Source organism: Urocitellus parryii, chromosome 15, assembly GCF_045843805.1.
Source record: "Urocitellus parryii isolate mUroPar1 chromosome 15, mUroPar1.hap1, whole genome shotgun sequence".
NCBI classification, from domain to species: domain Eukaryota; kingdom Metazoa; phylum Chordata; class Mammalia; order Rodentia; family Sciuridae; genus Urocitellus; species Urocitellus parryii.
This window is the reverse complement of record NC_135545.1, coordinates 16,620,079-16,643,081: the sequence shown is the minus strand read 5'-3', so window position 1 is coordinate 16,643,081 and position 23,003 is coordinate 16,620,079. Positions and strand designations below refer to the sequence as shown.

General features: G+C 45.1%; 2 protein-coding genes and 1 pseudogene across 2 annotated transcripts; 2 read left to right on the top strand and 1 right to left on the bottom strand.

Moving 5' to 3' along the window:
- The first annotated feature begins 1,659 nt into the window (after positions 1 to 1,659).
- Positions 1,660 to 3,988, top strand: Etv2 (ETS variant transcription factor 2). The gene is made up of 6 exons (XM_077792814.1): positions 1,660 to 1,729; positions 1,831 to 1,905; positions 2,138 to 2,197; positions 2,447 to 2,908; positions 3,360 to 3,472; positions 3,788 to 3,988. The coding sequence occupies exons 1-6, from the start codon at positions 1,660 to 1,662 to the stop codon at positions 3,986 to 3,988; spliced, it is 981 nt and encodes a 326-aa protein (XP_077648940.1).
- Positions 3,989 to 8,867: 4,879 nt separating this feature from the next.
- Positions 8,868 to 18,638, top strand: Cox6b1 (cytochrome c oxidase subunit 6B1). Its single transcript, XM_026380089.1, has 4 exons — positions 8,868 to 8,976; positions 11,198 to 11,314; positions 12,568 to 12,668; positions 18,451 to 18,638. Exons 2-4 carry the CDS (start codon positions 11,209 to 11,211, stop codon positions 18,502 to 18,504), a joined length of 261 nt encoding a protein of 86 aa, XP_026235874.1. The 5' UTR covers positions 8,868 to 8,976; positions 11,198 to 11,208; the 3' UTR covers positions 18,505 to 18,638.
- Positions 18,639 to 22,157: 3,519 nt separating this feature from the next.
- On the bottom strand, positions 22,158 to 22,767 carry LOC113175776 (receptor-binding cancer antigen expressed on SiSo cells pseudogene; annotated as a pseudogene).
- Between the last annotated feature and the right edge of the window lie 236 nt (positions 22,768 to 23,003).

Below are 23,003 nucleotides of genomic sequence, written 5' to 3'. Positions count from 1 at the left end.
GAGGCCAGCTTCAGGGAAAGGAGGCCAGGACTCCCTTCAGATACATGGAGTAAATGGATGGAGTTATACCCCAGGGCTCAATGGATTGCTCCCACTGGGTTCCAATCCCAGTTCCAAGTGACTCTCCCTCTTGAGGTCCAGTTACCCTTCTGTAAAATGAACAGGAAAGCAGTGCTCTCCACACAACTCCTACCTCCAGAATGACAAATATTTTATGAAGTTGAATGAATATTGGTAACTCTCCTTATTAAAAAAGATTCTAGCAGTAAATATTTACTTATTTGTATAGGAGGTCTGGCACAAACACAGTATCTAAGGCCAGGTTGCCTGAGGTTAGGGTTGCCAGACAGCAAATAGCAATATGGAATACCTACTTATGAATTTCAGATAAACATGTTCATGTGTGTTAATTTTTTAAGCAAGTTACAGGCATTATAGCTCTTCAACCCTAAATATCTGTATTTATTTCTTCACAGAGACATCTTTCATAAAATGCCATCACCACATCTAATAACTCCATGTGATATCTCATTGAATTTATACTCAAAATTTTCCAGTTTCAAACTTAAAGCATGGAAGTACATGGGCTTTGGAAAGAGAAGTGGGAGGATGTCTGCCTCAATTTCAACAGTATCTACCTCAAAAAATGGACCTTCATTAAATGAAGGACCTTTGCACGTGATTCTCTGGCATATAAAATACAACAGGCCCTCACTTAAGGTTAGCTATTGTTATTACTAGCGCTTATCATTCAAGTTGTTGATGTTACTATTCTTATGATTGACACTCCTGGGGAGCAGCTTCGGGAGGCCCTCCCCAGCTGAGCCTGTTGGGGGGGGGGATTTGGGGGATTCAGATTCAGGTTCTCCTTCCACCCCACCCCAACCCACATTCACCCTGCCAATTGTGACGTCAGCTGGGAAGAGGGTATCTGGCCGGAAATCCCTCTTCCTGTTGCAGATAAGCCTGGTGTAGCCCAGCTGACCCCAGGTCCTCCTCCCCCACCACCTCCTATGTCGCGGGATCAAATCCCCCAAGTCTGAGCACCTCTCCACTAAGCCCCTCGCCCCGCCCTCATCACCCCGTAAACACCTCTCGGATGGGACTCGCCCAGCCCGCTGTCCCCCAAAAGCTCTCGTCCAAGCTCAAAACGCCCACCCTGGCAATGAAACAGCTTCAGAGCCAGTGGCATCCCTGAGGCCAGGGGCGCCACTCGGCCCCGCCCCAACCCCTGCAACCCGACCCAAGCTGCGACCCCCAGCTCTGACGTCTCGGAAAATTCCCCCCTGCCCAGGCTCCCGAGGGAGGGGGTGCATGGTATGAAATGGAGCTGAGACCCCCGGTTGCGGGCAGAGGAACCCACCAGAGGTGAGCCACGAACTGGGGACTGGATGGATGCCTGGGTGTCTGGGTTAGGGAGGGACCCGGGTTTCTAGATTCCTGGGCCTCAGTGACAAAAAGGACTTAAGACTCCTCACTCCTCCTTTGAGAGGAAAGGGAACTGGAGGCCAAGATTTCAGGTTCCTGTAGAAGGAAGGAACAAAAGCTGGATCCTGGGTCTGAGGGAGGCAAGGGTAGGGGCCCATATTCCAGGGTCCCTAAGGGTCCTCCTTTGCCCATTGCACTTTTCCCTACCCAGAATATTCAGAAGGAGCATCCATGGACTTGTGGAATGGGGATGAAGCATCACCACAGGAAGTGCCTCCGGGGAACCAGCTGTCAGGGCTGGGTAGGCTGCTGGGGCTGAGACACTCCGTGTGGGGAGGGTGCGGGGCTAAGGGCCTCTGCTGACTCCTGACCGGGCCTGGACATCCTTCTTGTCTGCAGAAGGCGCTGAATTTGGCTTCTATTTCCCTGAACTGGCACTCCAAGGAGAAACGCCGACAGCGGAGACATGCTGGAAAGGTGGGCTCCCGGGCTGGGAGCCCTGTGTCCTGGAGGAGGAAGGCTGGGTTCCTAGGACTAAGGGAAGAGGGGACTCCCGGACTCCCGAGGTCAAAGAAAGAGAGGGTCCTGAGTCCTGAGTGAATAACTCCCAACCCCTGACATGAAAAGACCAGTGGATGGGTGGGTGGTTGAAGAGGTCTCCAAATCTTCCGCCCTTTCTTGAACTCAGCTGCCATCTAATCCCTTACAGGATTTCCAGAGCTGGACTGGAGCCCCTCCTTAGCACATCCAGAAGCTTCATGGGGGGCAGGTGAGTGTATGCAGAGGGGCGGTGGGAGAAGGGGTCCGAAGGTGCTGGGTCTGGAGGTTTAGAATCCCCCTCCCCATTCTTTGAAGCGGATCGGGGCTAGGACTGGAGATGTCTGCATCTTCAAGGTGGCATGGTCTTGATCTGGGGACCCTGGACAGGAGGCACCAGGAGTGACAGCTAGAACTCTCAAGGGGTCCGGGTACCAGGACCCCTGAGCTCCCCTCACTTGTGGTCTGTACCTCCTCACAGAGCCAGCCCCTCAGGCCCTTGCGTGGTCAGGAGACTGGGCAGACCTGTCCCGCACCACCTGCACTGCCTCGGACCCTTGGAACCACGCCTCCCAGATCCTGGGCCCCGCCCCTGGTCCTGTCCCCTTCACTGGTTCCGAAGGGACGGTGGGCCAGAACTGTGACACCACGTGGTCGCACGTCCAGGCTGCCAGAAACACCATCAGCTGGGACTGTTCTGTGGGCTCCCACGGCGCCACCTACTGGGGCAACGGCCTCAGCGGGGAACCGCGCGCGGACTGTGCCATTTCGTGGAGTGGGCCTGTGGATTCGAATTGTGCCACCTCGTGGGATCCGGGGCTGCGTACAGAGTGCAGCATCTCTTCGAAGGGGTACCAGAGTTCAGCTGTCACCACTCCCTCCGAACAGAGTCAGCAATCTGACCGGGATGCCTTGGCTCCTTACCCCAAAACTAACCACCGAGGTGAGAGGTCCTGGAAGACTGAGGAGGTAGCGAAGCCAGAGTAACGTGGCGGTGCCGGGGCACCTAAGGGGGCAGACCCAGGACACTGGCAGTGAAAGGAGGGATTTAGGTACCGAGAACTCGAGGGGAGGGCCTAGAGGACTAAGACTCTGATGGTCTTCTAAAGACCAAGGGGACGAGGATCCAGGCTCCTGGATTATATCAGAGGAAAGAGATAAGGATTTGGACGCCCGAATCTCCAAGATGGAGAGGCCAAACTCCTAAATCTCCTAGATGGGGATTCTGGACCTCTGGGTCCCTGAGGCTGACACTTGATTCCTTTATAAGGAGGGATCCGAACTCAAGGATCCCCAAGGAGGGGACATTTGGACTCCTATTGGAGTCTTAGATGATCCAAAAGGCGAGGTCTGGGGCTAAGAAGCCTGAGTGTTCACCTGCCTTCACCCCTCAGGTCCCATTCAGCTGTGGCAGTTCCTCCTGGAGCTGCTCCACGACCAGGCGCGTAGCAGCTGCATCCGCTGGACTGGCAACAGCCGCGAGTTCCAGCTGTGCGACCCCAAAGAGGTGGGGCAGCTCCCCTACCCCGCTAGCCCGCCAAACCCCGGGTCGACTCTAACCTAACCTAATCCTGCCGTTCCCAGTGCCTAATCCTCGGCCCCGCCCCCACTCCGCCCTCTCTAGACCGGGTTTAAAATGAGTCCGGGTTCCAGCTTCAACCAACCCCATTCAATCCACCTAGGCGATGCCAGACCCGCGTCCAGACCACCCGAGCCGGGTCCCCAAGTCCGGGTCCCCAAGTCCGGGTCCCCAAGTCCGCTCCCCCATCCTGTCTCGGCTCCGCCCCACCCGTCCCCTGACGAAGTCCCCCCTCCGACCTAGGTGGCGCGGCTGTGGGGCGAGCGCAAGAGGAAGCCCGGCATGAATTACGAGAAGCTGAGCCGAGGTCTACGCTACTACTACCGCCGCGACATCGTGCGTAAGAGCGGTGGGCGCAAGTACACGTACCGCTTCGGGGGCCGAGTGCCCGGTGTACCCTGTCGGGACTGCTCCGAGGACAGTCAAGGAACAGAGATCCAATAAAAATATCCGCTCAAACCTCCTAGCGCGTGCTTGTCTGTGTCCTTCCCACGACAGTGACTAGACCCGCCAAAAAGCCTAAGTGTGCACCCCCACATTTAGGAGTTTGACCTCACGTACTTCGGAGTGCTCAAGTGTCGGATCCTCATCTCACACCATCCTGGGTCCCCATCCCTTTGGCCCCTAGATTACCAGGGTCTAGGTATTCCCCTCCTTTTTTTTTCTTCTTCTTTTTTTTTTTAAATAAAGTAATGGTATTTTTTTTAAGAGAGAGAGAGAGAGAGAGAATTTTTAATATTTATTTTTTAGTTCTCGGCGGACACAACATCTTTGTTGGTATGCAGTGCTGAGGATCGAACCCCGGGCCGCACGCATGCCAGGCGAGCGCGCTACCGCTTGAGCCACATCCCCAGCCCCTTTTTTTCTTCTTAATATGTATTTTTTAGTAGTAGTTGGATACAATACCTTTATTTTATTTATCCGTTGAGCCCCAACACCCGCCCTTTCTTTTTCGAGCTCTTAGCTACCTAAGCCCTGCCCCTCTGCTACAGTCCCCCTTAGGCCATAGGCCCCCTCTTTACCAATACTCCTTGGCTCCTCCTGCAGCCTAAACACAGCTCACCTCAACGATTAATTCTGGAGTTAAGAAGCCACCCACCTTTCCGGCTGCAAGATCCCAAGACACAACCGTGACTTTGAGAACCAGACCTAATTTAGGGAATCAGTTGTGTGCCCACCCTGTTGGGACATACAAAGGAATCCAACCTAGTATCCACAAGATCTACTGTGTGTCTGCCATGGGCAGGGACTTGCAAAGGAATCAGACCTGATACAGTGTATCAGTCAGCTTTTTCACTGCTGTGATTAAAAGACTTGACAAGAACAATTGTAGAGGAGGAAAAGTTTATTTGGGGGCTCATGATTTCAGAGGTCTCAATCCATCGACAGAGGCTGTATTCCTCAGGTCTCTAGGTGAGGCAGAACATCATGGCAGAAGAGTGTGGCAAAGGGAGTCAGCTTACATGATGATCAGAGACAGACTCCACTCCCCTCATACACAATATACCCCAAGCAACATCCCCAATGCCATCTTCTCCAGCCATACCCTACCCTACCCACCTTCAGTTATCACTCAGTTAATCCCTAGCAAGGGATTGGGTTAAGGCTGATTGGGTTAAAGCTCTCACAACCTAATCATTTCTCCTCTGAACTTCTTGCATTGTCTCATATGTGAGCTTTTGGGGAACACTTCACATCCAAACCCATAGCATAAGGCTTGAATATGGTTTGTTCCCCCAATATAGGTGGGAATTTAATTCCCAAAGTCTTATGTTAATGGTATTAGGAGAGTAAAAACTATGGTGTTTAGAGGTGGCCAGTTTGGGAATTGATTAGATTAGATAAGGTCCTTATAGCAGAACCCCACAATTGAATCCTGTGGCTTTGTGAAGAAAAGGAGACACAGACACGAGTAGGTGGGGAGCTGCCACTTGGGAACCGAGCGCCCCTTAGCTTTGAGTGATGAGAATGTGGAGCTGTGGCAAGTCAGCCATGGGCTGTGTGTGTGAACTATGAGCACTGAGCACACAGGGTGGACTGAACCCATGTGCTCTTCTGTCTGGGCAGGTGACTTATGGTCTTTTCTCCTGCTCTGCCTAAGATCCCCACACAGCCTCTGAGATGGGCGTGGCCTTCCTAGATGTCAGTCAACCTGCTGACAGCAAAATGTCAGGAAGCTAGACTCAACCCCCTGAAACCTGACCCCTTGCCTCATTGAATGGCTTCTCTGCAGTAAAAGGGTTCAGCATGTGCTCCTGGCTCTTTCTTGCCTGCCTTGACCCCTTGAGGGAGCTGCGGCTGAGGAGCAGTCACTGAACCCAAAGAAAAGTTACTTTCTGTATCTATGTCTTTATTTACTCTCCAAATTCACTTGGAGTAACCCTGACTGGTTTAGTTGTGTGATGCAACAGGAGTGTTCCCTGTCTCTCATGCTATGGGCTGCCTCAAAACCCTGTCCCCCCCCCAAAAAAAAGAAAAAGAAAGAAAAAGAAAAGGCAGGGGATATACTCAATAGTAGAGCACCCCTGGGTTCAATGCCCAGTATCACACCTGACAACAAGGTCATTCATCATAAAGGATATAGTCAATGGGAAGCCCTGGACAGAGCCTGAGCTATGCAGTTTGGATCTCATATCTCTAGAATGGCAAGCCAAAGTAAAACTCTTCATAAATTATGCTACCTCAGGTACTTCCTTATAGTAATGAAAATCTGATTAACACAAGACCCAATTATGGAAGTTCATTGGCCCTGTACCCTTGAAGATAAGACTCAGACTACAAAAAGGATTTACTTAATGCCTTCCCAGTGCGAGGGATCATCAAGGAATTAGACCTAATGTTTGGCTCCCCCAACACCAAAGGTACTCTGATTTCCTGTTCCAAGTTGGAAAACAGAGAACCAAGACCTAGACCCTAATGAGTGCTTACTGGGAATTTACTGAGAACCCATCCCTTCTGGGAACTCTAAGCCCCTACAGAGAACCTACTGTATGGTCCTCCTGCTTGATAGTGGGGATATACCATCAAAACATTCCTGAACCCTGCCCTCAGGGAGCTCACTGTGCTCCAGGAAGACAGATCCCAAACCCATCATCAGACAGGGACAAACCAGAATGGTCAGGGCTGGGATGAAGCACTCCAGAGGAATATGAGAGCCCAAAAGGAGGCAACTGACCTCGCCAAGGAGCAGGAGAGACAGGGAAGACTTTCTGGAGGAAGAAACAAGTGATTTGAGAAGTAGATGGGCAGGGGCTGGGGATGTGGCTCAAGCAGTAGCGCGCTCGCCTGGCATGCGTGCAGCCTGGGTTCGATCCTCAGCACCACATACAAACAAAGATCTTGTGTCTGCCAAATACTAAAAAATAAATATTAAAATTCTCTCTCTCTCACTCTCTGTCACTCTTTCAAAAAAAATAAAGAGAGAAGTAGGTGGGCAAAGAATGTTTCAGGAAGAATAAACAGCAAGAGCAAAGGCTCAGAGGTGGAAAATCTCACAGCACCTTTCAATAATATTGGTGTGGCCAGAAAAGGAATGTGGGCCAGTTCACAAAGAGTTCACCAAGGATCCATGAGCCATGATGAGGAGTCTGAACTTTGTCTCCAGGGCACTGGAGAGCCATAGAGGGGTTTGAGCAGGAGAGGGATTTGGGTTTTAGAAAGATCTTATTGAGGAGGATGGATGCAGCATATGAATAGGTAATTCCACAAATGATTGCATTGTTGATGGGCACAGAACAAGAGGTCCTTGATCCAGTTAGAACTTAATGCTGCTTCAGAGATAATATGTGGAAAGCTTCAGAAGCCAGACTAAGGGGAGAGAGAAAACAATTCTCTTAAATACCTCCCTCTACTAGTCCTCAGCTGTCCCACTCACTTATTCATTTAAAAATATTTATAGAGCACCTCCTATGTGTCAGGCATTATTTTAGATGGACTGGTGAATAAGACAGACAAAAACTGCTCCTTTACGATGCCTCTATTCTATTGAAACAGACAAAAAGGAGTAAACATGATTTAAAGAAAGGAGAAGAAAAGAGCTGTGGAGTAGGGAAGGAGGATGGAGACTGACAAAATTGCAATTTTAAATAGTAGGTCTGAGAAGGACTACTATTCACTATGGTGATTCTGAGCTAACTGAAGGAGGGGAGAGAGGGAGCCATCTAGGGAGAGCATTCCAAGCTCAGGGAACCACAAGGGCAAAAGCACTTACAGGAAAGCCAGACTGTATGTTTGGGAACAGCTGGATGACTAGTGTGCCTGGAGTGGTGAGGATGAGGAAGACAGGGGACTAGATGAAGGTATAAAGGGGCCAAATTAAGTAGATCATTTGTAAGGAGCTTAGCTTTAGATTAAGAGTCAGATCAAAATTTGGGGTGGGGGAAGTTCTGGGCTGAGGAAGAGGCTCCTTCTGACAGAGGTGTGAACAGAATTCCTTATTACTCAGCCATAAATAAAAAATGAAATTATGGCATTTGCCAATAAATGGATGGGACTGGAGACTATCATGCTGAGTGAAATAAGCCAATCCCCAAAAACAAAGGCCAAATGTTCTCTGATATGTGGATGCTGACCCACAATAAGGAGTTGTAGGGAGGGAGGACCAGGAATTCATTGGATTAGCAAAGGGGAATGATGGGAAAGGTGGGGGAATGGAAATAGGAAAGACAGTAGAATGAATCAGACATAACTTTCCTATGTTCATATATGAATATACCCAGTGTAACTCCACATCATGTTCAACCACAAGAATGGAATCCTAATTGGAATGGGTTGCATTCCATGTATGTATAATATGTCAAAAAGGACTTTGGTTTATTAGCCCTCGGTCATCCAAATCTTTGTTAAATTGTGCTTTTTGAGTTTTGAGAAAATATATGAATGATAAAGGAGGTGGTGTCTGAGCATTCCTCACACTGTGACCAGGGATTCTGGCAGAGGGACTGGTTCATTTTCAAATGATCCCGTAATAATTATGAGGGTATGGAATTTTTTTTTTCAGCGATGCCTTCTCAACCCTTATATTAGTGCCAATAAATACCTCTGGCATGAATAAAAGTACTTTCGCTAAGATGTTCTCCCCAAACCCACTCCCTCTCCAATCCTGAGATGTAAAACCTTCCTGGCTAAAGGCAGAGCGTAGAATCTGTAACCTGACCTCGCGAGCCTCAGTTCAGGGCAATCCAAAATGCCTAGCAAGCTCACCATTGGGCAGGCAGGGATGATGAATAGGTGTTCAGTCCAATAGGAGGTCGCAGTTCTCTTGTGTGGGCGTGGCCTGAGTGGCCTCTCCGGGGCGCTCTAGCCGCTGGAAAGGCTCCCTTATTTTCCGTTTCACCCAGCTTCCGGCCGGTCTTAATTCCGCTTCCTGTCTGACATTGGCGTTTTTGTGAAGGGTCACATTGAGCTGCGAGCTGCTGCAGGGGCGTCTTTAGGTGAGTGTGGAGGGCTCGGGAACCTGGGACCCCATCCAGGAGGTCTGAGGACCCCGACCGCAGCTTCCCGGGGAACGGGGTTAAGCTTGCGTTGTGCGGCGGCCGCCGGCCTTTGACACTGGGGTCCTGTGGTCCTGTCGGTCTGGTAATAGTAAGAGCTGACGGTTATATAGTTCTTTTTTGATGCCAGGTAATAATTGTCCATGCAATTTATATAATTTCATTTAATTCGACGTCCAGGCCTATGGGGTAGGTCCTGTGATTATCCCCTTTTACCACGAGGAAATAGGCTCAGAGATTTTAAGCTGCTCAGCCGAGGCTATTCAGTGGTCAGGGTTTGGACCCACTAATTGGGACTGCAGTGCACAGCTGTGGCCTCCTGCGGCTTGTTTAGATCTCAACCTGTCTCGTCCCTTCTCCCTCTTGGACGTTGGAGGGGCCGCAACATTTTCGATTTACCCTTATCCTTTAACGTAAACTTGAGATCTTGCACAAAATTACTCTTTCAACTGAGTCCAAGCGGTCCTCCGCGTCCGTCCTCCTCATTTCCCCCCAGGACCCCCAAAAGCCTATTCTAGTAGTCCAGGCATCTGCCACTATTTTGGGCCGCTTGTATTTTGTGCACCTCTGTGTGGCGCTATGGCTTCTTCGATTATCTGGAACATAGGCACTTTCTCTCAGATTTCAGATGAAAACTGTGTGTCAACTCCTCAGAGATATATCAAAGATTTTCAACCCTGGGTGCACAGAGTTGATAGAATTCAAGGCGTGCCAGTTCTTGAATAGGTGATGATATAGGGGAGGGGAGATTGCATCCTTAGTTGTACTAACCTCTAATTGAAATGTAGTAAGAATTTCTTTCAGTTAGGTATGGAGGGAACAACTTCAGTAGTATTAGCAGCAGCTATAACTTTATCAGGGATCAAAATCAAAATTTTTTTTAGAGGGCAGGGGAGGGTACTAGGGACTGAACCCAGGGGTGCTTTACCACTGAGCTACATCCTCAGTCCTTTTTTTTTTTTTTTTTTTTTTTAATATTATACTGGGGATTAAACCCAGTATCACTTAACCACTGAGCCACATTCCACATTCTTTTTATTTTGAGACAGGCTCTCAAAGTTGCTTAGGTCCTTGCTAAGTTGCTGAGACTAGCCTTAAACTTGTGATCCTCCAGCCTCAGCCTCCTGAGTTGCTTGGATTTCAGGCATGTTGTGCACCTCTGTACCCAACAATCACAAAATATTCTTATATTTGGTCATTGTTGCAAATGTTACAAATAATCATTTTCAGTCATAATTTCTTCAAAATTTTAAAACTCAGCAAATCCTCAGCTAGATATAACTGCTTACTGCTTTTCTTTGTCATCTTTTGCAAAATTTAAATGCATTTAAACATTCCAAGAAAGAGGTTTATGGGGTTTGTGGCACCAAAAAGATTAAGAGAACCTATTCAGTGTAGGTTCTGCCAGTGACTGATACAGCCCACCATTTGTATGCTATATGACCTTGGGAAGACACTTAGACACTCTGACCCTTCCTGGTATGGGCAACAGGAATAGTAATAATAATTCCTGCCTTTTTGGGAGGAGGGGAAAGAGAGTACTTGGGATTGAACCCAGGGGTACTTTACCATGGAGCCACATCCCTAGTCCTTTTTATTTTTATTTTTTTTATTGTTTTAGATATACATGACAGTAGGGTGCATTTTGACATACATATATGGAGCGCAACCCATTGCAGTTAGGATCCCATTTTTATGGTTGAACCTGATGTGGAGTTACACTGGTTGTATATTTATACATGCACGTAGGAAAGTTACGTCTGATTCATTCTATTGTCTTCCCCTGTCAGTCCTTTTTATTTTGGGACAGAGTCTCATTAAGTTGTTGAGACTGGCTTTAAACTTGTGATCCTTCTGCTCAGCTTCCCAAATTGCTGGGATTACAGGCGTGCACCACCGTGCCTGGCCCTGCCTTTTAGAGTGACTCTAAGAGTAAAATGTGTAGAACAGGACCTGGCATATAGTAAGCACCCAGTGAACGTTAGCTAGTATTATTTTGGGACTGGGCAGGCCTGATTTTACTAAGAAGTTTCCCTATAACTTGTTCACACCCAACCTATTTTATATATCTGAGTCTCCTCCATTGGTCCTGGTTGGTCTGACATCTCCATGCTCAGGCCTCCTGAAGACCCCTGCCAACACCCATTCCCTTTGTCTCTAGGAGTCAGCATCATGGCTGAAGACATCAAGACCAAAATCAAGAACTATAAGACTGCCCCTTTTGACAGCCGCTTCCCCAACCAGAACCAGACCAGGAACTGCTGGCAGAACTACGTGGGTAAGCAGGGCGTGGTGACGGAGGAACACAGACCTTTCCCTGGTCCCACACCTCAAGTCACTCACCTTTTGCCTTATTTTATGGGCATCCCACCCTCTTCCCTCTTACTTTGGACATCTTATCTCAGAAGGTCCTCATCACTAACTGTTTACAAATTTGGGTTCCTATAATGATTGTTTTTTTTAAGTAGCATGTGTGTGTGGACTCTTTGTGATATAACATACATGAAATAAATAAAACATGTACAGCTAAATTAATAATTCTAAAGTGAACCCTGTGAGGCCATAATCCACAAAGAAAATAGATATTGCCAGTATGCTGGCTTCCCTTCCCTGCTTTGTGCCCTGTCTTGAATGCCATATCTTCTCCCCACTAGAGATGTGACCCCACCAACTTCAGGTAATCATGCTTTTTTTTTTTTTTTTTTTTTTTTTTGAGAGAGAGAAAGAGAATTTTTAATACTTATTTCTAGTTTTTGGCGGACACAACATCTTTATTTGTATGTGGTGCTGAGGATCGAACCCAGCGCCGCTCGCATGCCAGGCGAGCGCACTACCACTTGAGCCACATCCCCAGCCCCACGCTTTTGTTTTACCATCACGTTTAGGTTTGCTTCTTTATGAACTTCATGAATATGTAGTCTCCTTTTGTATGTCTCCTTCTGTCTTTGGATTTTTTCATTCAGCACTTCAGATTGACCTGTGCTATGGCATATGGCTTGCTCATTATCATTGTTGTGCAGTTCATCACAATTTATTCATGGACATTTGTGATTTCCATTTGGGGGTTCTTACAAATGTTGATGCTGTAAATATTCTTTTAAATGTTATTTTATGTCGATATAAGTGCTTTTTTCTCTAGGGATGTGCCTAGGAACAGAATGCCTGGAGGAATTTTATTTTTTTTAATTGCCTGCTTTTTTTTTTTTTTTTACCCCCCCCCCCCACCACCACCACCACCTTCCTCTCTAGTACTTGGCATCAAGCTCATCTTCCCCTTGCTTGCCCTGGTTCTAGACTTCCCTCATCCTCTCACATGCTGACTCCAGAATTTTCAAATTAAACAGCAGTTCTTAGGGTTGCAAAATCAATTTAGTGAGGTGTATCTAGTCCCTTTCAGTACACTTGTACATTTGTGTTTCCTGCGTGTGTAAATATGTATGTATTAATTGTTCATGAGGTAAAAAGGTGAATTTTGATCAAAAATATGTTGCAGGCCTTGGTTGGGCTGACCCTGATCCTCTTTCTTTACAGACTTCCACCGCTGCCAGAAGGCAATGAACGCGAAAGGGGGCGATGTCTCTGTATGTGAGTGGTACCGGCGTGTGTACAAGTCCCTCTGCCCCATATCCTGGGTATGTGCCTCCCACTGGGGCTCTTGTGATGTTGGGGAGGTGACTTAGCAGAAGGGGATGTTGGTGGCTCAGTGGGAACTCATGTCTGGGGGATAGAGAGGACAAGGCATCGCACTCCATGGGATTCATGCCTATTCTGCAGCTTAGAATCGTTTCTCTTCCTTCTCTCACTGACGGCTCAACCAGTCCTGACCCTCTGCCAGGGCAACTAGGACTATCTTGCTAGATCAGTTTTAGTCATGCACTCTACAGATATATCATGCGGCCCTGTCTGTTGTTCATAATGAACTTTTTTATTTTTGTGGTGCTGGGGATTGAACCCAGGGCCTTATACATTCGAGGCAAGTACTCTATCGACTGAGCTATATCCCCAGCCCTCATTTTTTAAATTTTATATATAATTAAATTTTGAATCACTCAAATATATTCATCAACCAAATTTTGAATAGCTACCAAGATTTTTCCACATTTTCTTCATATATTTCTTTTCTTTTCCTTCTTTCCTTTGCTGAAATATTCTAGAGTAAATCTGAGGTCATTTCATCCTTACCTACTTGATTGGACTCTCCAAAGAATAACGGTACAATAAGGCAGTTCTTTACCCCTGATCTGATAAAACCTTTTGTCAATATTTTAATACCTTTTGTTATGTCCTCTTTTTTTAATGCAAAGAATTTATGTTCAGCATTCGCCTGTTTCATCAAATCAAAGGACTTCATTGACCCATTGACTGTAAGACATGTTGAAAGATGTTTGAATCTTTTTTTTTTGGTGGGGGTGGGGGTACCAGGGATTAAACACTGAGCCACATCTCCAGCCCTATTTTATTTAGAGACAGGATCTTGCTGAGTTGCTTAAGGCCTCACTAAGTTGCTGAAGCTGGCTTTGAACTCGTGATCATCTTGCCTCAGGGATTACAGGCATGCGCCAATATAACTGGCTTGAATCTTATTAAATTGCTGAAAACTAATAGATGATGCTAATTTCAGATATGAGTGAAAGCCTATGTGTCTTACAATCACAATGTGATACTATTATGAAAATAATAGTGCTCATTTTAAAAAAACAAAACAAGCGGAAGCAGAACAGTAAAATAAAAAGCAAAAACCCTCTGTACTCTCCAGTCTCCTTCCCCTAAGGTAACCGTTACTAAATGATTCAATTTTTCTCAGTATAGATTTACTATATAATAAGCTTGTGGAACTTTCTATGTATGAATGGCTCATACTGTATATTCTATTCTATGACTTGCTTTGGCATATCAGTGTGCTTTGGAGCCTTGTATTGTGACAATACATATTTATTTTAAAAACCTGTAGATGGTTTTATGTAACTGGTTCTTTTTTAATGGAGATTATGTTGTATTTTTTGAATATATTAAGCATCCTAAACCAACAGTCTTTGGGGCTTATTTCTTTAGAACAAAATGCCTTAAAGGCATATTTTCCTCACTTGGTTTTTTTCTCACCTAAGAGTCTTGAGTACTCTGGGCCCAGGATTTCTCCCTGTGGTAATCTTGAATAATACAGTGTGTGATTCTATAATATCCCTCATCCCTCCTTGGGGCCTGCATTAGGTGTGAGTTGGCTAGGGTCCTAGGAAGTGTGTTTCTGGTCCTGTCATTGCCCTACCCCCGAGCCTGCAGGTCCCTAGTCCTGCCCCTTACATGGAGAGCATCTGATTGTATGGCTCCTCCACTCAGGCATCCCCTCTCTCTGCACCATTAGGGCTGGGTATAAATGCATTCTGCACAGGACAGGACCCTCTTTGCCCAGCAGCCTGGATTTTTTTTTTTTTTTTCCAGACAGGGAAGATTGTTGTTTTTTAACAGTAGCTGCAACAGTTCATGAGTGTTTCCTACATTCAGTGGTTCATGAATGATTTTTTAGATACTCACTTTTCTCCCTTTACAAACCAGATTTATTTGGTGTATGTCAAAAAGTGTAACGCTTTTCTTCATTTTTCAGTGAAAGAAGTTAGAAATGAACCCCCTCTGGGGAAAAAAAAAAAAAAAAGAAACAGCAAATGGCAACAAATTTTCCTTGAAAGTCATAGTCATATAGAGTGCATCCTAGAAAAGAGGAGGGGTGAGATAGCTTTTGTCCACCAGTGTTTATGAATTTCATCAAATACTAGATTTACTCAAGGGTGGAGAGAAAAAGCAACTTTCAAAAAGGAATATATTATTAAATGAGGCATTAACTATATTCCTTTCTAAGAGCACCAAGTGGGGAACACATTTTCTAAACTAGATGTAGGAAGTGAAATGTGTAGTCAGTTCTTCTTCCTTTCCTAAGGGCTGTCCATGAGTTGATGAATTTAAAAACAACAACAAAAAAAAAACCAAACAAAAACTAAAAAACACACACTCCTGCACCCCACTCCACCCAAAAAAAAAAGAAGGGGGTGGGGAACAAAGGTGTCCCAGATTACTCTCCAAGCCCTGGCTTCTTTATTCCAAAAATTTGATGTAAATAAAAATAAATGTTTGTGTAACCACTTCACAAAATCTTAATAACTAGTAAAGGGGCAGATATCCATTTGTGTAAATGAATCGAAATGCATTCTGCTGTCATGTATAACTAATTAGAACAAATTAAAAAAGGAAAGGGGTAGATAAATTTTTCGTCATTTTCCTGTTCTGGCTGATAATGTTGTGGCACCTTCCAGTTGTTTTTTGTTTGTTTGTTTTGTAGTACTCTGATCAAACCCCAGGCCTTGCACAGGCTAGGCAAGTGCTCCACCACTGAGCTATATCCCTGATCTCTCTATTAACCCTTTCTGAGCCCCCTAGCAATTGAGTGTAAGTCATATACTCCTTTTCTGTGTGCTAGCATCTATGTGTACTTTTTTATATTTATAAATACACTAGATACTGTTTTGCACTTTTCTTTTTAGTCTAACATGCATTATATACCTGTTTTCACACCAACACAATCTCCTTCATTATTAGGTAGCTGCCATCCTGTCATCTTTAATAATTAGAAAAACTTCTCTGCCCCTTGAACTGGACTCATGCTTTTGCCCTCTTTACTTTTTAATTTTTTCCTAGAGACATTGAGGTTTCTGTGGGCTCTTGGTGGTAAGAAGCATTTGGAATACACATTCCAAGAGCAAGGACTACACATTCAAGAGGGAAGGCCGAGCATCTCCAGAGAGAGATGGCAGCCTGTTAGTTTGGGGTGTTAACAGAGGGCCAATTGCTAGAGGCCAGACTAGAGGTGGAGTCAGGGTAGAGCTGCATGGTTTTGTGCCAGTTTTCCCTGCACTTGTACATTGTACTCGTTACTTTGCAGGCAGGGGTATGGGTCAAGGATGGGAGCAAGTCTCTCAGGAGCTGCAGCAGTTCATGGGTATTTCCTGCATTCAGTGGTTCACGGATGATTCCTTGAACACTTGCTGTTTCTCCCTTGATTCCCAAATCCCTATCTCCTTTCCCAGTCCCAGACTTAGATCACTAAAGGGTTGATGAGGAGCAAAGATCCATCTTCTATGGTTGCTTCAAGCTGGCAAAGGGTGAAGACCTTCCCTACCAGGGATTTAAGCCTTTGCCTGTGTAATCTAATGAGGACAGAGACTGGTCTCTTGTTGGGATGAGTTGGAATCCTCACATTACGATCTTCTTAACCATGGAATCACTGCAGTCAGCCCGCGCCTCCGAAGTTCCCTGTGTGGGCCACCAAGAGGCGTTATGGGAAATCTCTTTTCCCATCTCTAAAGCAGAGTCCAAGGAGTTCCTGGAGAGAAGGGGGACCTTGACGTGTGTGACCAAAGAGTTTCAGCATGTACCAGTCGGAGACTTAGAGGTTTGTTTAGGAAAACAGGCATTTTCAAGGGAGAATATGGACTATCTCCAGAGGAAGAGACAACCTTCTTCCCTATTTTAAATAATGTTTTAGTGTTTAGTAATACCTTGACAGGAAAGGTTTTGCCTGTATTCGGATGATTTCCTTAGTTTCCTTTCTACAAAGTGAGATTATGGAGCAAAAGGGAATTTGCTAAGGGGTCAGATCAGCCAGTCATTGCCTGTCTTTCCCAAGCATTGTGTGTGTTAAATGCCAGTTTGAACAATTAAAAAGGGAGAAAAAGGTAAACTCAGCTGAGGGATTCAAAAAGAGAAAGAACTGGGGACAATATACAAGTCTGACATGAGGGATCCAGATGGACCCCAGCCGTGAGAAGGTGTTCATCTCCACTCCGGTTATCAAGGAAACACAGCTTAAAACAAGAGAGGTACTTGTTTTAACCTTGCAGTCCAGACCAAAAGTTACTAAAGGTTAATGTTACCGAGTTAAATTTGGCAAAATAGGTTTTGTTGCAGAGTGCTGTTGGTTCAGTAAGTTAATCAAGTCGCTTTTTTTTTTTTTTAAACCAGGGATTGAACTCAAGTGCACTTGACTACTGAGCCACATCTCCAGCCCATTTTGGGGTTTTATTTAAATACAGGGTCTCACTGAGTTACTTAGCGCCTCACCTTTGCTGAGGCTGGCTTTGAACTCGTGATCCTCCTTCTTAGCTTCCCAAGCCTCTGGGGTTATAGGCATGTGTGCGCCACCGCATCCAGCCTAGTCCAGTCACTTTTGAGGTTAAATTTGGCTGGCTCTTTCACATGAAAAAAATCATCCTTTGATCTGCCAATACCATAGGCATCCTACAAAAATTTTTGTATGTAAGGATGCCCATTGCAGAATTGTTTTTAATGGGGGACTTTCAGAGACAGCCAGAGTTACATAAATGATGCAGAATTGTCTTGATAACCTTTATAGAGAAAGTGAGCTCTATAACCTTTATACAGAAAGAGCTCTAAGGTGTGTGGGTGTGACTTAACTAATAAAAATTCACTGGAAAAGTCTAATACTGTATGTCCTATATAAAATGGGCCAGATCCTTTGTAAGCACTTGGTTGAACATATGAGGTAAATACTTGATCAATATCCTCATTTTACAGAATTGGAAACTGAGACCCAGATGGGTGGAGTAACTTGCCTAAGGTCACACAACTAGGAAGTAATGGGTGGGGACCCAGACTTATTTTCTACTGTCCATGTTTTTATTCATTTCCTCTAATATCTAACATATAAGAGAGTAAAAACTGGGGAGTGTATGAGTGTAGGCAGGTGGGTTGGTAAGTATATCAAAAGGAGTTTGCATGTAGAAAGGTTCCCAAAGCAGAAAGAATTTAAGGAGAATGTTAACAATTGGATACAGACCTCTCCATCATTTTTTTAACCCATGCCACATCTGTGATCAACCTTAGGATTTTACTTTGCACTCTGGGACCTTTTTGAACTTGATGACACATTTGGCAGGCTCTTTCAAAATGAAAAAAATCATCCTTTGATCTGCCAGTTCCACCTCTAGGCATCCTAGGAGATCCTTTTGTGCCAGGACATAAATCTGCCTCATTGTAATGCAGCTGCCTAGTATTTCACCTTTCTTCTGTTCTGACAAGTAGCATTTAGCGTTGCCTCTGGGGTTAAGTAAGCAGGGCCCTGCCACACTCTGGGACATCTGAGCAGTGACATCTCCCCAGGAACATCCCTGCAGCGAGTCTGGGATGTTTCTGCCCATTACTTCCCCCAGTGTGTCAGCTCATTCAAGAAGGCAATTTTTATCTTCAGGGTAACTTCTGGTTCCCTGGCTCCTGTGGCAGTGGTTGACACACAGCAGGCACCTGTGGTTATTTGTTGACTAAATATACAGATGGACAAAGCAGGGAGACAGATCCATCCATTTGGCTTCCCTACAGAATATGGAGTGACACAGACTTGTCTTTCCACAGGTCTCAGCTTGGGATGACCGCCGGGCAGAAGGCACATTTCCTGGGAAGATCTGAACTGGTTCCACCCTGCCTCTCCTGTCTTCCGTCCTTCTCCCAGGGTGGTAAAGGGGGACCTGGGTGCTTGGTTCTTCCTACCCTGGGACCCTGAGTCATGACTTAACTAATAAAAATTCACTGGAAAAGTCCAAGACTGTGTGTGTGTAAGAGCTGGACAGCAGGGCAAGAAGCTCAGTCAGTGCCCCGACAAGTGGGAGGCCTCAGGGTAATTTTCTTTATTTTTCTTTTCTCTAATATTTATTTTTTAAGGTGTAGATGGACACAACACAATGCCCTTATTTTTATGTGGTGCTGAGGATCAAACCAGGTCTGGTCTGGGTCCCACCCATGCTAAGGTCACACAAGAGTGCTTGGCAGCGCTCTACCACTGAGCCACAATCCCAGCCCTCTTTTCTGTTTTGTTTTACTTTTTAATTTAATTGAACTTTGGCCACTTCCTCCACACCAGACAATCAATAGAATGGGTATTTATGCAAAATAGCTTTTAAAAAGCTTCAAGTGCCTAGTGGCACATGCCTATAATCCCAGTGGCTCTGAAGACTGAGGCAGGAGGATTACAAATTTGTCAACCTCAGCAATTTAGTAAGACCCTGTCTTTAAATAAAATTTAAAAAAGGATAAGCGCTTGCCTAACACATGTGAGCCCTGGGTTCAATTCTCAGCACTACATAAAAAATAAATAAAGATATTGTGCCCATTAAAAAAAAATTTAAAAAAAAAAATATATATATATATATATATATCACACATACATAAAAGGACTGGGGATGTGTGTTGCTCAGTGGTTAAGTACCCCTACATTCAATCCCCAGTACCCCTCCCCCCAAAGCAGGGGGGGGCAAAAAAATTTATCTTTGTATTTACCCTTATTGCCTGTGTAGACTTTTTTTTTTTTTTGGATACAGGGTCTCAATAAATTATTTACAGGGCCTTAAGTTGCTGAGGCTGGCCTCAAACTTGGGATCCTAGGCATATGCCACCACACCCAGCTAACTTTTCTTATGTATCATTTTTGAACCATGAGATAATTCTTACACATACCTTACCTAGCTTTAACATCTTTAAGTACCCCTTTCTAGATAATTTTAAAGCAAGTCTAAGAAATTATATTTTATTCCAGAGCATGTGTGTGTATCAGATTTTTTAATTTTTATTTTGTTTTATTTTATTTTTATTATGCAGTATTGGGGATTGTTCCAGTGAGCTGCATCCCCAGCCCATTCGATTGTTTTTTTTTTTTTTTCAGAGTAGAAATTAGAAATTTATTATTAAAGGACAGAAGAAAAGACTTCTCCCGGAGGAAGAAGGGGACCCAGAAGGTGGAATCCCCCATTCGATGATTTAAGGCAGGGTCTTGCTAAGTTGCCCTGGCTGGCCTTTACTCTTAACTCCACTTCCCTAGAAGCCGGTATGCATACCCAGTGGGATACTGATCTTTAAAACTGTCACACTCTCATTATACCTAACAATAGATTCTTAATATCTTCTGAGCAGTGTTTGCCACAATGGGTCTTTTCTCCCTGTGTTTTGGGCCTTTGTCATGTAGATCACAGTCATTGAAAGTCATTTTAGTAAGTCAAATAAAGAACTTTCCCAACTGGGTGTGGTGGCCCACACCTGTAATCCCAGCCCCTCTGGAGGCTGAGGCTGGAGAATTGTGGAGTTCAAACCAGCTTAGTGAGGTCCTAAGCAACTTAGAACCTGTCTGAAAATAAAATACAAAAAAAGGGCTGGGGATGTCATTCACTAGTTAAGCACCCCTGGGTTCAATCCTTCATTTAAAAAAAATAAAAAAACAAACAACAACAACAAAAAACTTCCCCAGTACCCCCCAAGAAGGAATTGCCACACATTAACAGTTCAAAATAATTACCAAACCTGTCAACAGGGAACTGACAGCAGGGCTGCTAGAGCGCCATCTCGTGGCTGAAATGCTGTGTCCTCAAGACAGATGCCTGTGTGAAAAAAACTTGTCTGATGCACTTCCTCCAAGTGAGCAAAGAGATGATACCTGGATTGAGGGAAGTGGCCTTAGGGAAGGATCTTATGAAGCACCTGCCCCATCATAGGACCTATAAACAGGTCCTTGTGCATGCATGGGGACCTTGAGGGATCATAGAAGCTATGACATGCATTGGAAATAGCAAAGAAACACCAAAATTTCAAAGCACTAGGACATGCAGTGAAATGTCAAGGTGTAGAGCTCCCTGGTTCCAGCTGCCCAACTCTGCCCAAGGCTGTCCCCGGTCTTTTTCCTGTTTTCCTCCAGAGACAGTCCATGCACTTAGGAGCATTCATAAATATAATGAGATGTATTTGATTTGATAAAGATAAAACAACCCTCCCATTTCCCCTTCGATCTCCTGATCTGCTGTTGGCTCTCTCATTTCCTGCCACACTGACCTCTTTGGTGTGGCAGGAAGGATGGAGCACATGAGATGTCTCAATACACCAGCTGGCTCTGGCCACTCAGCCTGGCATGATTCTCCATCAGATAACCAGCTGCCCACTCCCTTGTGGTTCCCTGTGGTCTCAGATAGTAAGGCCTTCCCTGACCACTCAGCCTGCGGCATCACCTCCCACACATTGAACCCCTTTACTGAGTTTGTTTCTAAAGCATTTATCAGTCACATTCCAAGTGTTTTTTTTTATTATTTATTTTCTAATTATGCATATTGAAGGAAAGCATAATAGCAGAATTCTTTTCCATCATAAAATTATTTACAATCATTAATTTAGCTAGAAACACTAGCTGGAAAGGTACTGGTATATTCCGTTCATAATAATTTCTCTACAGTCTTATATTTGGAGCATGTTGAAGAAAATATTGTCTCGTAAGTCCTTTTTTGTTCTTTTGAGTCTTTTTTTTTTTAATATATATTTTTAGTTTTTGGCAGACACAACATCTTTGTTTGTATGTGGTGCTGAGGATCGAACCTGGGCCACACACATGCCAGGCGAGCGCGCTACCGCTTGAGCCACATCCCCAGCCCTCTTTTGAGTCTTAATTACTAGGAGTTTGTTATAGTTAAAGCTTCGTCCCAGAGTTTCATAAACTGACTTCCAGACCACTCACGTATAATCCAATCGAGCCTTTATTGAAGCACACCGGTGGCGGCTGACCAGAACATAAAGCTGTTCCCCTGATCAGCCCCGAACAATTGCAAGGGTGCTCCTTATAAGCCTGAAAACCGCAAAAGGGATGTTCAGGGAGGTCTAACCAATGCAAGCAAGCCGGGACAGTGCAGTCAAGCGGAGGGAAGCCTAACCAATCACAGTTAGCCCAGTCACCCCAGTTACAGAAACGGAGCCCTGTTACCCTAGTTACAGAAACAATGCTCCATTAGGTAGTTCCGTGTTCTTAAAGGTTTCTATAGCAAAAGGAAAAGAACATTTTGCCCCAGTTATGACTCTTCTACTTGGCAGATTGTTTTACAGGATGAAGTCATAAAACAAAATGGAGTCACATTTGCTCCTACTATCACAATTCAAGGTACTTTGGGAGAATTCTGGTGTTCCGGGTGGCCTGATGAATGCACTGAAATAAAGCAGAGTTTGTATTCTCAAAATACTCTTAAATCCAAATAAATGATGTGTGGGTTCAGGAGCTCAGATTTCTCCTACTGACACTGACATTTGAAGAACATTTGTTATGAAAGTTTCACACTGATTTTATTTTGTTCTTTCTATATGAGCCTCTGTGCTTCCTTTTCCATTTTCTCCCTCTGCCTCTCTGCTGCTCTCTTTGTCTGCTATTCTCTGCTTGCCAGGCTGCATCTTCTTCTTCGTCTTCCCATGCATTGCTATTTTCTTGCCAGGTATCCAAGTCACCTAATTCAGAAGATTGGTGAATAAGAGGCATATCTTGTGTAGCAGCTAATGTACTGGAGAAACCTGTGCACCATCTGGGACGCTTAAATTTAATGGTTCTCTCTTCTTAATAATCATTTTCTGAGTTTTCCTTATAGTTGGTGTCATGCCCTTAAAGTAGTCAGGTTCCATTTGTTCCAAAGCATTTTGTTGTGCGGCCACCTTCCCATTCCCGCCTTCAGCCTTCGCACTGAAGGTGCATCCTCATCCCAGGAAGCCCCTCTTCCACATCAGTCTGCTTAGGAACTAATCACCTGTAGTTGGCAGAGTTATTTGGTCTCCACTTAATTTACTTCCTTTGCCAGATCTGCATATTAATCTCTTTAGGACTGAGAATACTGTGCTAGGCAGGTACAAACTTTAAATTAGCCGAAACTGAGTGATGGCCATGATGGGAATCAAAACCTGCCCGTCCCTGTCCCCACTTGGTGGAGGCTCGGAGCATTTCTGGGGCTCCGTCTCCGCCTTTTCAGTCCCAGCCCGGCTCATTCACACCGCTCCCACTGCAGGAAACCCTCTCCCAGCCCCTCCCTCACCCAAGTGGTTTTCTTATTCATCCCCAATCATCCTCTAGAAAGTGATTTCCGTGACAGCAGGGATTAAAACAAAACAAAACAAAAAAACCG

Bases quoted from the DNA above. Each gene is read 5' to 3' on its own strand.
- Etv2 (XM_077792814.1), top strand. From the start codon at position 1,660: ATGGACTTGTGGAATGGGGATGAAGCATCACCACAGGAAGTGCCTCCG. The intron at 2,198-2,446 runs GTGAGTGTATGC...ACCTCCTCACAG, and splicing joins AGAAGCTTCATGGGGGGCAG to AGCCAGCCCCTCAGGCCCTT. The intron at 2,909-3,359 runs GTGAGAGGTCCT...TTCACCCCTCAG, and splicing joins CCCCAAAACTAACCACCGAG to GTCCCATTCAGCTGTGGCAG.
- Cox6b1 (XM_026380089.1), top strand. From the start codon at position 11,209: ATGGCTGAAGACATCAAGACCAAAATCAAGAACTATAAGACTGCCCCT. The intron at 11,315-12,567 runs GTAAGCAGGGCG...CTTTCTTTACAG, and splicing joins CTGCTGGCAGAACTACGTGG to ACTTCCACCGCTGCCAGAAG. The intron at 12,669-18,450 runs GTATGTGCCTCC...GTCTTTCCACAG, and splicing joins CCCTCTGCCCCATATCCTGG to GTCTCAGCTTGGGATGACCG.